General features: G+C 38.4%; 2 protein-coding genes across 5 annotated transcripts in view; one reads left to right on the top strand and one right to left on the bottom strand.

Moving 5' to 3' along the window:
• The window catches only part of TRAK2 (trafficking kinesin protein 2), a 62613-nt gene extending 60902 nt beyond the window's left edge, over window positions 1–1711 (bottom strand). For 2 of the 3 annotated variants that reach the window (XM_029934071.1, XM_029934070.1), the window contains exon 1: window positions 1451–1711. The gene's annotated coding sequence lies outside the window, so the exon portion shown is untranslated. The remainder of the gene's footprint in view (window positions 1–1450) is intronic. The other variant, XM_029934068.1, reaches the window with a different exon arrangement.
• Window positions 1712–1807: 96 nt separating this feature from the next.
• Window positions 1808–15982, top strand: part of STRADB (STE20 related adaptor beta) — a 29737-nt gene continuing 15562 nt past the window's right edge. For both annotated transcript variants that reach the window (XM_029934072.1, XM_029934073.1), the window contains exons 1-3: window positions 1808–2059; window positions 5032–5129; window positions 9584–9664. In XM_029934072.1, the coding sequence (XP_029789932.1) occupies window positions 5118–5129; window positions 9584–9664 (93 nt within the window). In that variant the 5' untranslated portion in view covers window positions 1808–2059; window positions 5032–5117. The remainder of the gene's footprint in view (window positions 2060–5031; window positions 5130–9583; window positions 9665–15982) is intronic.

The raw sequence follows: 15982 nt of genomic DNA, 5'->3' as shown, positions 1-15982 counted from the left end.
TCTTTTTTAAATGTTTATTTATTTTTGAAAGAGAGGAAGACACGGAACCTGAAGCAGGTTCCAGGCTCTGAGCTCTCAGCACAGAGCCTTACTGGGGGTCTAATCCACTAACCGTAAGATCATGACCTGAGCCAAAGTCGGATGCTCCACCGACTGGGTCACCCAGGTGCACCAACATTCTCTTTTTTCTAGCTTACTTTATTATAAGAGTACAGCATGCAATACGTATAACACTAAATATGCTAATCAACTGTTTATGTCATCAATAAGGCTTCTTTGGTCAACAGGCTGTCAGTAATTAAGTTTTTGAGGTGTCAAAAGTTATACCTGGATTTCTGTCTGTGCAGGGGATAGGCGCTCCTAACTCCAGTGTTGTTCAAGGGTTAACTATACTCAAATGTTTGTTCTTTTTTATGACTCCTTCAACATATGAATAAAAATCTGTAAAATAACATAACACTGTCTTTCACACACGTGATTGCTGACTGTCTGAGACTTGTTGAACATTAATTTTAAAAATAGAAAGCTGGAAAAACTGCTGAGATGATAAAGTGTCTTTATCCCTGCCCTTTCTCACCATCAAATGTCCTTCACAATTTGTTCTGAAGTGTCACGTCAAGGCTATTAACATGCTATTTGAAGATCACTGTAACTCAGACTTCCAATTCTATGGCAAAGATCTGAAGGTCAGGACAAATTCTACTGAAATATATCTTTTTAAAAAACTGGAAGAGTTCATATCATTTTATTCCTATGATCCCATTCTCGCTTGGAGAATTTCCAGTGAAAAGTTACTGCCTTTTTCTCCCCCTGGCTCAGAAACTGCAGGTTTTAATAAAAAGGTTCGTGGGCAGTTAACCGAGTTCACCATTATTATTATGACCCAGAACTCTTTTAAGTGTTTGGGAGATCATGCTGGTACTAAAAAGGACACCTGCCAATGTCTATTATTTATGCTTGAAACTAAAGTTAACCATTTCTTTTAAAAGATATGTGGTATCTGGCTCAAAACCAATCTCAAGAAAAGCCCAAATAAACACAAAAAAAGCTCTTTGCAATATCCTCTCCTTTCGCTCACATTACAGATGGTGACCGAGGCTTAAGGTTTAACATCCAAACATTAAAGCCGCTCATCACTCAGGGACGGGGCTCCAAGTGGATGCTCTCCGGCAGAGAATGGGATGCTGCCAATCCTCAGAGGTGCAGCTGGGGTGAATCCAGAGAGCAGAGCCCAGCGCCCATCACCTCGCACCCACACTTGGGAAACAAACCACTTCCCACCGCAGGGCGGGGACCCATCGGAGACCCAGGCCTCCGATATCCAACCTCCGGTTCTTCTGTCCGCGCGTGACCTCGGAGTACCCGGAGGAGCTCGGGGCTGGGAAGCTCCTGCGTTTTCTGGGGAAGTTGGCAAGGGCAAGTTCGAGTCATGCGCGGGAATGTTACTCACAGGAATGGCCCGACGTCCTCCGTCCTCCGCCCGGGCTAATAGGATCTAAACCGGTGGCAGCCTAAGAGCTGCAGCCGGAGCGGCCGCCGCTGCCAGTAACCTCCCGGGCGTGGCAAAGACAGGCGAGCGACTTCACCACATCATCACTCGGCGACTTCGGTTTTGCAGCGACGCTCGGGTCCTAACAGCCCCACACAATTAGGGCAGAGCGAAGGAGACCCATTCTCCCAGCAGCCTCCACGGCCCCAGCGCACAACCTGTCGGGAATTGTGGTTTCGCGTCTGCCGGCCCCTTCACCCTTCCAAGCTGTTGCGCTTCGGCCCCTCCCTCAAGCAACAAGGCCCCGCCCCCTAGCTGTTCTGCCCCGGGGCTGGAGGCGGGGCCGCCACCCTGGGGCCAGTCCAGTCGGGACTGACCGCCGGGGATTGGGGCTGAGTTCCAGGCCAGCAGCCCCAGTCCAGGTCGCGTCGCCTCGCTGCACCCCGAAGCCGGCGCCGGGAGCGGGTCTTGTGTGCTCGCCGTGCCCCTGGGCGAGCTGGGCTCCCGGGGCCAGGAGGCCCGGCACCGCTGATCGCCTGAAGAGACTCGCTGGTTGTGGTCGCCGCCAGGGTAATAGGGGGAGGCTGGGTCGGGGAGGGGAAGGTGTAAGGCCCGGCCGGGGACTTGAGGGAGAGCGGCTTGGTCCGCGCTCGCCTCGGGAAGCCGGAGGCTAGAATTCGCCGCCCCACTTCTAACCGAAGCCCTGGCAGCCGCCGGAACCGCGGCTGGAATCTGGCGTGGCTCGGCGAGCCGGCCCTGAGCCCCAGGCAGTCCGTTGGCGGCGGCACCTGCGTGCGTGGTGGGCGGTGCTTGCCGGGTCTGGCCGCGCCAGGTGCGCGGGGCCCGAGCTGCGCGGCGTGCACTCTCCCCCCACCTCTCACCTTGGGCGGCGCTCGGGAGCTCGGAGGACTTTCCGCGCTGGACAGCCTTCGGCCCCGCTCTGTGTGCCACCTTCCGCGAGGTCGCTGTCGAGATCCCCCAAAGCAGGACTAGGAGGGAACCTCTTAGAAAATTAAATGCTCAAGCTTCGTTTGGTTCTCAGTATTTAAATTCAGCGTTGTGTTTTTTCCTTCGTGGGTTTGTTGTGTCAAATACCTTTTTCCTCAAAACTTTGTCAGGATTTGTGACACAGCGTCTGCCTGGTACAGAGTGTGTCTGGCGCACAGTAGGCGCTCAGTAAATACGTTTTGAAAGCATGAGTCACGAGACTAAGTTTGGAAACTTTTACGGAGTTGTGTGTGCGTCGCTATAATTTTTAAGATTTTATGGGTTCTCAAGATCCTTCTGAAAATTACAGTGATTTTAAGGTTCAGCAGAGTTAAATCTTTTTTTTTTTTTTTTTTTGGCATCCTCTGTAACAGTGGCCTCTGTTGGATGCCTAAATTAACTGAAAACTCAAGTTCTGTAAATAAGTGTGCCCTCTGATTTTTAACAGAAATTGTTAACCTTTAATAGTAAAGCCTTCAAATGATTTTATAATGGAGCAAATTTAAATTACTTATAAGACTTTACTCTAATTAGCTTGTTAGATACAAATGCAAGGGGCCACACCGATGTAATCCCTTTAAAAGGGATATATATTCACATCTAGTGAAAGAGTATGCGGGAGAAAATTATGACAGCAAATCTATCTCCCACTCCTCTTTACTAGGTGCAGCTGCTGCCTTGACCTCAAAATGTCTTGTAAAATTATCTCTTTTAATCTTCTGCATATCTAAAGCAGAAGCCAGTGAAATTAAACTACCCCAAAGGGCAACTCCTTTAGTACTAACTGTTCTCATAGATTGTGTCAGTTTCTTCTGTGTTTTTCTGAAATCTAGATAATGTAATGGATTTAAAATTTTTTTGTTATTATTTAAGAACTTACATGAAGTGGAACAAGCCAGAAAAAAAATCCTGATCACCAGACAATTCAGTTAATCATAACATCCTTAATCTTCCCTCTAGTGGAAACCTAAACTCAAGTGGTCAGGACCTTGTCTGCCCTGATCACTAGTGAGTGTCCCCAGTGCATGGCAGCCATTCTTCAAACACTTGTGGAATGAATACTTGGCTGTTTCAGAGTAACAATGTAGTGACTTTCTACATGTGTATGGTTTCTTCATTTATTTGGGTATTTCCTTAGAGTTGATAGCTAGAAGTGAGAATTTTATTGTATCAAAAGGTATTAATATGATCACGATTATTGAAACATTGCCAACTTGCTTTCCAAATGAGCCTTACGTTTTTGAACTGTCAACAGTAATATTTGAGTGTACCTTTCAGAACATCCATTCAAGGTCTTACATTGTAGTGTTCGGTGGTTATGAGCCCTTTTAGTCATTTCATCTCAGTCACCCTGGAAGTTGGGCAGGGCGCGGTCTGCTTTCCCCATTTGTAATACAGCAAATGCCACTGCCTTAAATTGATGATAATGAATGGCAGGTGACAAAATAATCCAACCCTTTCAGGTTTTTCTTCCTCCTGTTCTCTACTTCTGGTTTGCAGTGAATATCCTGAATAAATTCACATTTTTCCTTAGCAGTTAAATTGGATGCTGCTCTATTATATCTATTGTTTATAAAATCTTATTTTTCTTAAATTTTGCTCAGATAGTTGCAGATATCCTGAGTAAACTTGGGGACTTTTAAAATGAAATAATGAACCATGATTTAGAAGAAAGAGATGCTTCAGTTAGGTGTAAGGGAACACCCAGCACTAGGAAGTTTAGAACATTGCCACCCTTTCTATTAGGAAAAATCTGGAAAGTTTTAGTGCTTCCTTTAAAGCTCCTTGACTCCAAAGAGGTTACTATTTTAAACGTCTGCATCTGTTGCATAATCTTCATAAACTATTGAGATTAATACTGTACTAATGAAAGTGGACAGGAATTTGTATAGTAATCTGCATATCTTTTATATTTGTCGAATTCTAGGAAAAATAGAATTGAAAACTAAGAATCATAAGGTAAAAAATACTCAACCTAAAGAAAATATTATTTTTACCTGAAAATTGAAATTTCTTCTTTAAAGACATATGGCAATGAGAAAATGTTATTGATTCCTAGTGTATTACTAATTCAGATTCATTCCCAAATTTACTTGTCATAGTCCCCAAATGATTTAATAGGTAATTAATCCAAACAGGAAGCTTTGGAACCATCGACATTTACTTATAAGTGGAACTATTGGAAATTTGGGGGGTGTATTTCTGAGTGGCATCATTTATGTCAAAAGTGGGTCCAACATTGATTTTCCATATTGCTTTCACATTTGCTTAGGGTTCTTAAAAAAAAAAATGTACAGAAAAGATAGGTAAGGAGAGATGCAGGTATATTGGTCTCTGGGAATATTCAGAATTTCCCTTCAACTTCACTCTGCCTTTCTGTAGTGATATCCCAAATACTATAGTGTTCTGTAAACAGAAATGCTCTTTAAAGACACTTTTCAGAAATGTCTCTAGTTCCTTATGTCAAAGAATAGCTGCCTTTCATGTGGGATTATAGCAACTAGTTCTTCAAGGGTCAAGTCTAAATTATTTTTCTTTCTTTTTTTTTATAATAGGATATTTCTTCATCTTGAAGATAAAGCAAAAATCTTTTTCTGAAACAGATGGATTTTTGTCACTTCCTGTGAACTAAGACGATTCAATGTCTCTTTTGGTAAGTTTGGATCAACATAGCTCTAATTTTGTGCCATCAGAGTAGTTAGATTCAGAGCCATAATAGGAGGCATATTCTGATGAGATATTGGATATTGTTATGCTCTGAGATGTTATTTTGATCAGAATGGCTTCTGATCTTAAGAAATGAGTTAAATTCCCATTGAGTTTTTGTTGCTTTACAAAAGAGCTGCTATTAACCTTTGCTGATATATTCATTATTTTCCTTTGTCTCATACCCACTTTTTTTCATACATTTACTGTACTTAGATATGCCTCTCCCACCCACTTAGCTATGACATCCTTTAATCTTCCAAAAATCCCTTTTATAAATTTCCATTAGACCAAGGGCAAGCAACATTGTATTTAAAATAAGTCTCTTAACAAGACAAAACAATATATGGATTAACGTATGTGATCTATAGATTCCAACTTGTTTTTGTTTATATTAGATCCATGGTATCTAGATTGAAGACCAAGAATCATAAGTAAAAAATATCCAATCTACAGAAAATATTATTTGGATTAAGCAGTTTTAGGTCTTTCATCAAGTCTTATATAGAACATAATACAATATCTGATTAAAGCAGTAATCTTTTAAAAAATGATGGATGCATTTGTATGATGATTTGCAGTATATAAATACTTTCATATATTACATCTCTTCCACTCTTCAAAATTGTGAGTGATTGGCAGGGCAAGTGGTATAATCCTCATTTTGAGTTTAACCCAAGGGTGTAAAGAATTAGAGCCAAGGCTCAAACTCATATCCGCTAATCCACTCCATCATTTGCCAAGTCCAAGAGTCAGAAGTGTGAGGAAATACAGAATGCTTTGTTGAATTTATTGTATGATTTGTTTGTTATATGGAAAATACAGAATGCATTTACTTTATTTTTAAAGTTAAGCTTTTCTACTTACTTAACAGGGGAGCTTTATCTATCTCGGAAGTACATAGGGTTAAATACCTATCTCACTTTCTAATGCAGGGATTGGCAAATTTTTTTCTGTAAAGGCCCAGATAGTATTTATATGCTATAAGGTCTCTGTTACAAATTATTCTTCTGTTATTGTAGTGTGAAAGCAGCCATAGACAATATGTAGATGAATAAAAATGAATGAGTCAGTGTTCCAGTAAAACCTTATTCAGGGTGGTGGGTCAGATTGACTTGTAGACCATAGTTTGCAGACCCCTGCTCTAAAGGATTACTTAAGAGTAACAATTTTATATTGGTTTGTAAATTGGATGAGATGTACAAGGGCATTTGATAGATGAAGATCCTGAGATTTAGAGGGCTGTCTCCCAGGGCTTTAAATTTTGGAAAAACAATATCTTAGTTATTCTATTATTCCATAATTATGGGTTTTATGAAAACGAATAGAATTTAATAATGGGTTTAAATTTGTTCAATTGGTTAATAATTTTACTTTTAATTCTTCTTGTAATGATGAAATATTTAGAATCCTTTGAATCAAAATACTCACCTTTTTGTAAATGAGATGTTTGTCAGTTTGTGCAACTGAGATAAATTTGATGTTTTTACTTATGAAGGATTCCTCCTCATTCAAGTTTTACCCTCTGAGAGCTAAGAAACAGTATTCTCAAAGGAGCAGCATAAGAAAAATATTTTCCTTTACTTCTCATTTAGGTATAACTACTTTTCGTTTGGCTATTATGGTAGTGGATTTAAAATTTATATTAAAAATACTTTGGGGCAGCCTCTGAATAGTTTTCAATCATTTTTCCTGCCTAAGAGATCTTAATATGTAGATTTTTCATGAGCTATTATATTTACCAGCATTCATTTAATTCAGTGTGGTTATTAAAAAATGTTTTGAAGGCTAAGCTATGAGTGTTTTATGAGTTTTATAACCTGGTCAGCTAATGAACATGCTAACATTTTTAGGAGAGGTCAGCAAAAACATTTTGCCTTATAACATTGGCTGGTTTAAGACATTTTCACATTTGTAATGATCATTTTCTTGCACTGTGAAAATTCTATATAAAGATAATGAAACAGAGGTCTACCATATTATTTTATAAAATGTTTGCTATATTTATATGAGCCAAAATGATCATGACTCTTATTTTGAAAATAAATTAGGGTCAATTTAAGTTTTAAAAAATATGCCCAATATGTCGTAAATTAACTTCCATTAAAAAAAAAGTGAGGGACATTTTTTAGAAAGATGTTTTTATATGTTTGAATATATTTTGATAACTGTGTTAAAGGTCCCTCCAAGACCACCTCCAGGTTCGTTGATTTGCCAGAAGGACTTGGAAAAGTTAGCCATGCAGTCCTAATTAAGATTTATTACAGCCAAAGGATACAAAGCAAAGTCAGCAAAGGAAAAAGGTACATGGAGTAAAGTTCAAAGGAAACCAGGCTCAAGCTTCCAAGAATCCTCTCCGAGTGGAGTCAAATATGATGTGCTTAATTCTCCCAGAGTGATGTCAACATGTGTGAAATATTGCCTGCCAGGGACGCTCATTAGAGACTGATCCTCAGGCTTTTTATTGGAGGGTTGGTCATGTAGGTATGTTCTGCTAGCAGGTGACAAAATTCCAGACTTCCAGGAAAAAAAAACATATATTTAGCATAAGCCATATTTACACAGTTTAGGCACATGATCAGTTCTTATCAAGGAATAGAGGAAACCCTCCTTATTCCCAGATACCAGACAAGGGTCAACTTTGCAAGCGAGCCTTTCTTTCTTTCTTTTTTTAAATGTTTTAATTTTTTAATTTTTGAGAGAGAGAGAGAGACAGCATGAGCAGAGGAGGGCAAGAGAGAGAGGGAGACACAGAATCTGAAGACAGGCTCCAGGTTCTGAGCTAGCTGTCCGCACAGAGCCAGATGTGGGGCTCGAACTCACCAACCGTGAGATCATGACCTGAGCCGAAGTCAGATGCTTAACCGACTGAGTCACCCAGGCGCCCTGCAAGCAAGCCTTTCTAAAGATAGCAGTTTTAGGCCTGCTCTGTTAACTCTTTTCTTCGCAATGGTATTAATGATTATTGTGAACAATTCAGAGTAGATGTTACAAAATATATGTAAATACCAAATGCAATATGTAAGTGGCCTAACTGGTAATAAGTATCTTCAAAAACTTTTATTGTCAATTTTAGTCACTCTAGACAAACCAATAGAAACTTTAAGGAAATAGTTCTGTACTTAAAGTTGATATTGTTAGCCTTGTTCTTCAGGGGCACGTTTTACCTAAGAGTGGAGATATAGATCAAATTATTGTGATAAGATTTATATCTTATCTATATCTTATAAGATTGATAAGGTATACAAACTTCAGGAATTCATCATAAAATAATCAGTAATTTAAACTGAGAAAATGACTAGTTTGATTAGTGAAAAATTCTGGTGTATTTTAAAAGAAAGGAAGTTTGATTACTTTTAAGTGACTGCAAGAAAAAAAAAAAGTGACCTCGAAGTGTTAGGTAGACATGTGTGAGCTTATCTTGAAGACTCATTTGATATTAGTACCTTACTGTTCATCCACAAATATTAAGATGCTAGAAAATAATTTATTATAAAAGTCTCTTTCATGCAATTTGTTTATACTTTTCTCTTGAAATATCTTTTCTTCTTGAATAGAATAGGGTCAGCTTTACCCCACCAACTGATGATAAATCACAGGGAGGTGTTACATTTCTTTTTTGGAAATATGTGATAATAGGAACATGGGTTAAAATGCAAGAAAATGCAAATTGTGATAATAGAACTAAGTCTCCTACTTTTTTTTTTTTTTTTTTAAGAGGGAGAGAGAGCTTGCATGCATGCACGAGCTGGGGAGGAGCAGAGGGAGAGAGAGAATCTTAAGCAGGATTCATGCTCAGCGTGGAGCTTGACACGAGGCTCCATCCCATGACCCTGGGATCATGACCTGAACCAAAATCAGGAGTCTGACTGACTCAACCGACCGAATCACCCAGGTGCCCCTAAGTCTTCTTTTATTTGCTTTCACTTGAAGTAAGATGTTTATCACCTTAAGAAACAAAATTGGTTTCAAATATACTTACTGTGTAGTTTAATATGGATAAACATGATACCTACATTTAAGAAAGAATCTGAGGATTAAAATAAAATTGACTGTAACGAGTACAGCAGTGTAACCTTTAGCTAAATATTCAAGACAAAACTTCAAAGATGATGAAAAGGTTAAAAATTAGCACCAATTGAATTGATACTATGATCTCCAGAGGTAGCGTCAAGTAAAATTATAACATATGAAATTTGACTTCTGCGCATACCTGCCTGCTTTTCTCATCTCTCCCATACTGAGAAATCTCTGTGGTATGAATTTTGGCTTCAATCCTAGGTTCCTGCCTACTGCCCTTTCTGCTCCTCACCCCAGTCACCAGACTTTTATATTCACGCATCACCCCTATTTATCTTAATGACTATTTTTCACTTACTTAATGCATTTCTGAATTTCCAGGATTGTTTCTGCACTTCACGAACACAAGTTGAATCACTCAGACCTGAAAAACAATCTGAGACCAGTATCCCTCAACACTTGGTAAGAAAGTAGTTAAGTACAATTAATATTCCTCCTTTGCTTTCTGTGATATCCTATTACAGAACGTAATTCCTATTCTTCCAATTCTCTTTTTCTTCACAGTGTCTTTTACTGTTTCTTCTTCCTCGACATCTCTTACTCTCCAGAAGTCTGCAGTTGGCCTCTTCCCTAAATAGGTTCCCCCTAAGGAGTTGCACCTATTCATAGGCTTCAGTTGCTACCTCAGATTTTTTTTCAGGTTATCAGGAAACTCTGGCATCAAGCAGGACTGGTGATTCTCAGATTTTTACCTACAACCCCACACTCTTTCCTGGGCACTAGATGTGTGTATAGAATGCCTCCGATTAGACTCCTCAGAGGCATCTCTGTGCACTTTGAGTAAAACTTTAAAATATCAAACTTCTGTGACCCATTGGATTTTTCTTTGGCTAATGAAAACCTCTCTACTAAGTTGCCCTAACTAGAAACCTTTGAAGTTATCCTGACACTTAGCCTATTCCCCCACATCTAGTTATACACCAAGTGTTTTCTGTCTCCGAAATGCCCTTGAGGCCATCCCCTCCTTCACCTTATCACTGCTGCTACCCGACTCTCATCATCTTTTACCTGGACAGTTGCAGGTAGATGCATTGCCCCTAGTTTCCTAGATAAATGTCCTTTCACACTCAGATCAGTATTCAACACTATGACCAGTAAGGGGCCTGTTTGTGTCACTTTAAACTGTAAAACTTTCATTGATTTCCTGAAACCTGTGGGATAAAGCCTAAACTTTTTAGCATGGCATAAAGACTCTTAATGGTGTGGAATATGTCTAATTTTTGAGTTTTATTTCTTGCTACTGAATCTTGCTACTGAATCTTCTGGGTATATACCCAGAAGTGGAATTACTACATCATACATATGGTAATACTATTTTAATTTGGGGGGAAACCACCATACTGTTTTCAAAGTTGGCTCTACCATTTTACATTCTCACCAGTAGTGCACAAGAGTTCCAATTTCTCTACATTCTAACCTCTTTATTTTCTGTTTCTTGATAGTAGCAATGTAATGAGGGTGAGCTGGTATCTCATTGTAGGTTTGATTTACTTTTCCCTAATGATTAGTGATATTGAGGATCTTTTCATGTGCTTATTGGCCACACGTGTGTCTTCTGTGAATTGAAGTCCTTTGCCCATTTTTAAATTGGGTTGTCTGCTTTTTTTGTTATTGCGTTTCAGGAGTTCTATCTATATTCTGAATATTAGCACCTTTAAAGACATTTACAAATGTTTTCTCCCACACTATGGGTTGCCTTTTAACTTTGTTGGTAGGTATTTTTTGATATACAAAATTTAAAATTTTACATGAAGTCCACTTGGTCTGCTTTTCTTTTGTTACTTAAACCTTATACCTTTGCTGTTATAGCCAAGAAATCATCTCTAAGTCCCCTGTCATGAAGCTTTTGTCCAATGTTGTCTTCTAAGAGTTTTTTTGTTTTAGGTATGAAATTTAGGTCCTTTAGGATTTTGAGTTAATTTTTGTGTATGGTGTTAGATAAGGGTCCAATTTCATTCTTCTACATGTGAATATACACTTTTCCTAGCACCATTTGCTGAAAATACTGTCCTTGCTTTATTGAATGGTCTTGGCAACGCTTGCCAAATGCCATTTGACCATAGATATGAGGGATTATTTCTGGGCTCTCTGTTCTCTTCCATTGGTTTGTATTTCTGTCTTTATTTCAGTACCATGCTGTTTTGATTATTATTGCTTTATAATAAATTTCAAAATCAGGAAGAGTTAGTCCTCCAATTTTATTCTTATTTTCAAGATTATTTGAATCATTCAGGGTCCCTGAACTTTTAATAATATTAAAAGTTTTCCAATCAATGAACATAAAATGTGTTCCCATTTATTTATGTCTTCCTTTATTTCTTTTAGCAATATTTTGTAGTTTTCATTGCACAACTCTTTCACTTTCTTGGTTAATTTCTAAGTATTTTATTGAAATTGATTTCATGATTTCCTTTGCAGATTATTCATTAAGCAGGTCCTCTGAACATTTAGGAAGTTACTAAAAAGTTTAACATGAATAAGAACCTGCCATGAATTTTTTTAAAATTCTAGTATGCTGAAAATACAGTGTTATATTAGTTTCAAGTGTATAATATAGTGCTCAGCAATTCTATACATTACTCAGTCTTTATCATGATAAATGTGCTCTTAATCTCCTTACCTGTTTCACCAATTCCCCCACCCGCCTCCCCTCTGGTAAACATGTTTGTTCTATTTAAGAGTTTGGCTTTTTTGTTTGTCTCTTTTTTCTTTGTTCATTTCTTTTGTTTCTTAAATTCCACATGTGAGTGAAATACTATGGTATTTGTCTTTCTTTGACTGATATATTTTACTTAGCAGTATATCCTCTAGATCTATCCATGTCGTTAGAAATGACAAGATTTCATTTCTTATGGCTGAATAATATTTTGTGGTGTATATATACCACATCTTCTTTATCTATTCATCTATTAGTGGACAGTTAGGTTTCTTCCATATTTTGGCTATTGTAAGTAATGCTACAGTAAACATAAGGATGTGTTTACATATTAGTGTTTTCATATTCTTTGGGTAAATACCCAGTAGTGGAATTACTGGATCATATGGTAATTCTTTTTTTAATTTTTTTGAGGAACCTCCATACTGCTTTCCACAGTGGCTGTACCAGTTCGTATTCCTACCAAGAGTGCAAGAGGTTCTTTTTTCTTCACAACCTTGCCAACACTCATTGTTACTTGTGTTTTTTATTTTAGCCATTCTGGCAGATATGAAGTAATATCTCTTTGTGGTTTTAAATTGCAGTTCCCTGATTAGTGCTGTAAGCACTAATTAAGAAAGGATGCTGTATTTTGTCAAATGCTTTTTCTGCATCTATCGACAGGATCATATGGTTTTTATCTTTTCTTTTGTTAATGTGATGTATCACATTGATGGATTTGCGAATATTGAACCAGCCCTATAACCCAGGAATGAATCCCACTTGATCATGATGGATAATTCTTTTTATATGCTGTTTAATTTGATTTGCTAGTATTTTGTTGAGTATTTTTGCATCTCTATTCATTAAGGATATTGGCCCGTATTTCTCTTTTTTTGCTGGGTCTCTTTCTGGTTTGGGAATCAGAGTGATGCTGGCTTCATAGAATAAGTTCTATTTCTATTTTTTGGAATAGCTTGAGAAGAATGGGTATTAGCTCTGCTTTAAATGTCTTGTAGAATTCCTCTGGGAAGCCATCTGGCCCTGGGCTCTTATTCATTGGGAGATTTTTGATAACTGATTCAGTTTTTTCACTGGTTATGAGTCTGTTCAGATTTTCTTTCTCTTCCTGTTTGAATTTTGGTAGTGCATGTGTGTTTAGGAATTTGTCCATTTTTTCTAGGTTGTCCAGTTTTTGGCATATAATTTTTCATAGTATTCCCTGATGATTGCTTGTGTTTCTGAGGGATTGGTTGTAATAGATCCATTTTCATTCATGATTTTATCTATTTGGGTGTTCTCTCTTTTTTTCCTGAGGACCCTGGCTAGAGTTTTATCAATGTTGTGTATTTTTCCAAAAAACCAACTCTTGGTTTCATTGATCTGTTCAGCTGTTTTTTTTGGATTCTAGATTGTTTATTTCTGCCCTGATCTTTATTATTTCTCTTCTTCTACTGGGTTTGGGGGGCTCTTGCTGCCTCCCTTCTAGTTCTTTTAGGTGCTCTGTTGGATTTTACATTTGCATGTATTCTAGTTTATTAAAATAGGCCTGGGTTGCAATATACATTCCTCTTAGGAGCCTTTGCTGCATCCCAGAGATTTTGGGGTGTATTTTCATTTTCATTTGTTTACATATATTTTTAAATTTCTTCTCTAATTGCCTGATTGGCCCAGTCATTCTTTAGTAGGGTGGTTTTTAACCTCCATGTTTTTGGAGGTTTTCCAGACTTTTTCCTGTGAATGATTTCAAGTTTCATCCCATTGTGATCTGAGAGTGTGCATGGTATAATCTCAATTTATTTATATTTATTGAGGGCTGCTTTATGACCCAGTAGGTGATTTATCTTGGAGAATGTGCCATGTGCACTTGAGAAGAAGGTGAATTTCCTAACTTCAGGATGCAGAGTTCTCAATATATCTGTTAATTACATCTGTTCCAGTGTGTCATTCAGGTCCATCATTTCTTTAGTGATTTTCTGTTTAGTTGATCTATCCACTGCTGTAAGTGGAGTATTAAAGTTCCCTGCAATTAGCACATTCTTATCAATGAGATTGTTTCTGTTTGTGATTGTTTTTATGTATTTGGGTGCTCCTGAAATTGGGGCATAGATGTTTATAATTTTTAGCTCTTCCTGATGTAGAGACCCTGTAATTATTTTATAATGTCCTTCATCTTTTGTTACTGCCTTTACTTTAAAGTCCATTTTGTTTGCTACAAGGATGGCTACTCTGGCTTTCTTTTGACTACCAATCACATGATAGATATTTCTCCATCCCCTTACTTTCAATCTGAGGTTTTCTTCAGGTCTAAAATGAGTCTCTTGCAGGAACCAAATAGATGCATTTTGTTTTTTTTATCCATTCTGCTACCCTGTATCATTTGATTGGAGCATTTAGTCCATTTGCAGTCAGTATTATTATTGAAAAGTGTGGGTTTAGATTCATTGTGTTCTCTGTAGTAGATTCATTGAGTTCATGTTTGTAGTGGTGTCTCTGGTACCTTGTATTCCTTGCAACATTTTCCTCATAGAGTCCCTCTGAGGATTTCTTGTAGGGCTGGTTTGGTGGTGATGAATTCTCTCAATTTTTGTTTATTTGGGAACACCATTATCTCTCCTTCCATTCTGAATGACAGACTTGCTGGATAAAGGATTCTTGGCTGCATGTTTTTTCTGTTCATCACATTGAAGATTTCCTGCCATTCCTTTCTGGCCTGCCAAGTTTCATTAGATAGGTCTGAAACCACTCTGATAGGTTTCCCTTTGTATGTTAGGACCCTTTTATCCCTAGCTACTTTAAGAATCCTCTCTTTATATTTTGCCAGTTTGACTATGATATGTTGTACTGAAGGTTGATTCAAGTTTCGTCTGAGGGGAGTTCTCTGTGCCTCTCGGGTTTCAATGTCTATTTCTTTCCGCAGATTTGGGAAGCTCTTGGCTATAATTTGATCAAGCACCCCTTCCGGACCTTTTTCTCTTTCTTCTTCAGGAATTCCTATGATACGGATAGTGTTCTCATTTGAGAACTCAGGTCTTGAATTCTCCTTTCATGCTCCTGTATCAATTTCTCTCTTTCTCGGCTTCCTCTTTTGCTATAACTGTGTCTTCTAATTCACCTATTCTCCTCTCTGCCTCTTCCATTTCTGCAGTAGCTGCCTCCATTTTATTATGCACCTCATTTATTGCCTTTTTTGACTCATCACAGCAACTTTGAAGATCCTAGTCTTTGTATCAATAGCTTCTCTGATGCTTTTTTCAAGTCCAGCGATTAGTTTTATGACAGTTGTTCTAAATTTTTGTTCAGTTATATTGCTAAATCTGTTTTGAGCAGTTCTGTGGCTGTGACGACTTCTTGGATTTTCGTTAGAGGAGAGTTCTTCTGTTTTGTCGTTTTGGCTAGCTTTCTGTCTCTTGTCAGTTTTACAAGCTCGTTATGCACTGTGCACCTGTTAGTATTGCTCTATTAAAGGAGGTTCATTGACTCTCCAGGGCCTGTCATTTCAGGAAGTGTTCTTTTAATGGTGTCTCTTGGTTTCTGTTGTTGTGCCTTTATTTTATTTCCCTATTCAGTGATATTTGGGACTCTCCACCGTGTGTACTTTGGCTTGTTTCTTGAGGTAGCCCTGAAAAGGAAGACAGACAGACAAACACAGGGAACAAAAGCATGCAAACGCACAGACAAATCAAAGAAACAAGCAAACCAAAAGGGGAAAGAAAGAAAAAGATAGGAAAGAAAAGAAAAAAAAAGGGTGGGGGACAAAGACAGAGAGTGGACAGTCTAAAAGCATATAATCAATAGAGGGAAGAGAGAAGAATGAGATAAGGGAAAGTATATCTAGATAGCAAGGGGGAAAAAAGGCAGCGCGCTCGCTCTCTCTCTCTCTCTCTCTCTCTCTCTCTCTCTCTGTCTCTCTCTCTCGGATGGGCATGGTTTGGCGTAGGTAGGTCTCTGGGGCTGCTCTCCTAGGCTCTGCCTTGGTGGTTGCTAGGAGAAGAATGGCAGTGGCCCAAGCCCTTCTCAAACCAAGCGTTTCAAGCCACTCTTTTGAGTCTGATCTCCCTGTGCTACATGGGGGCCACATTGTA

Source organism: Suricata suricatta, chromosome 3 (assembly GCF_006229205.1).
Source record: "Suricata suricatta isolate VVHF042 chromosome 3, meerkat_22Aug2017_6uvM2_HiC, whole genome shotgun sequence".
NCBI classification, from domain to species: Eukaryota; Metazoa; Chordata; class Mammalia; order Carnivora; family Herpestidae; genus Suricata; species Suricata suricatta.
Note: the sequence above shows the minus strand (reverse complement) of the source record. Positions and strands in the feature narration are given on the sequence as shown.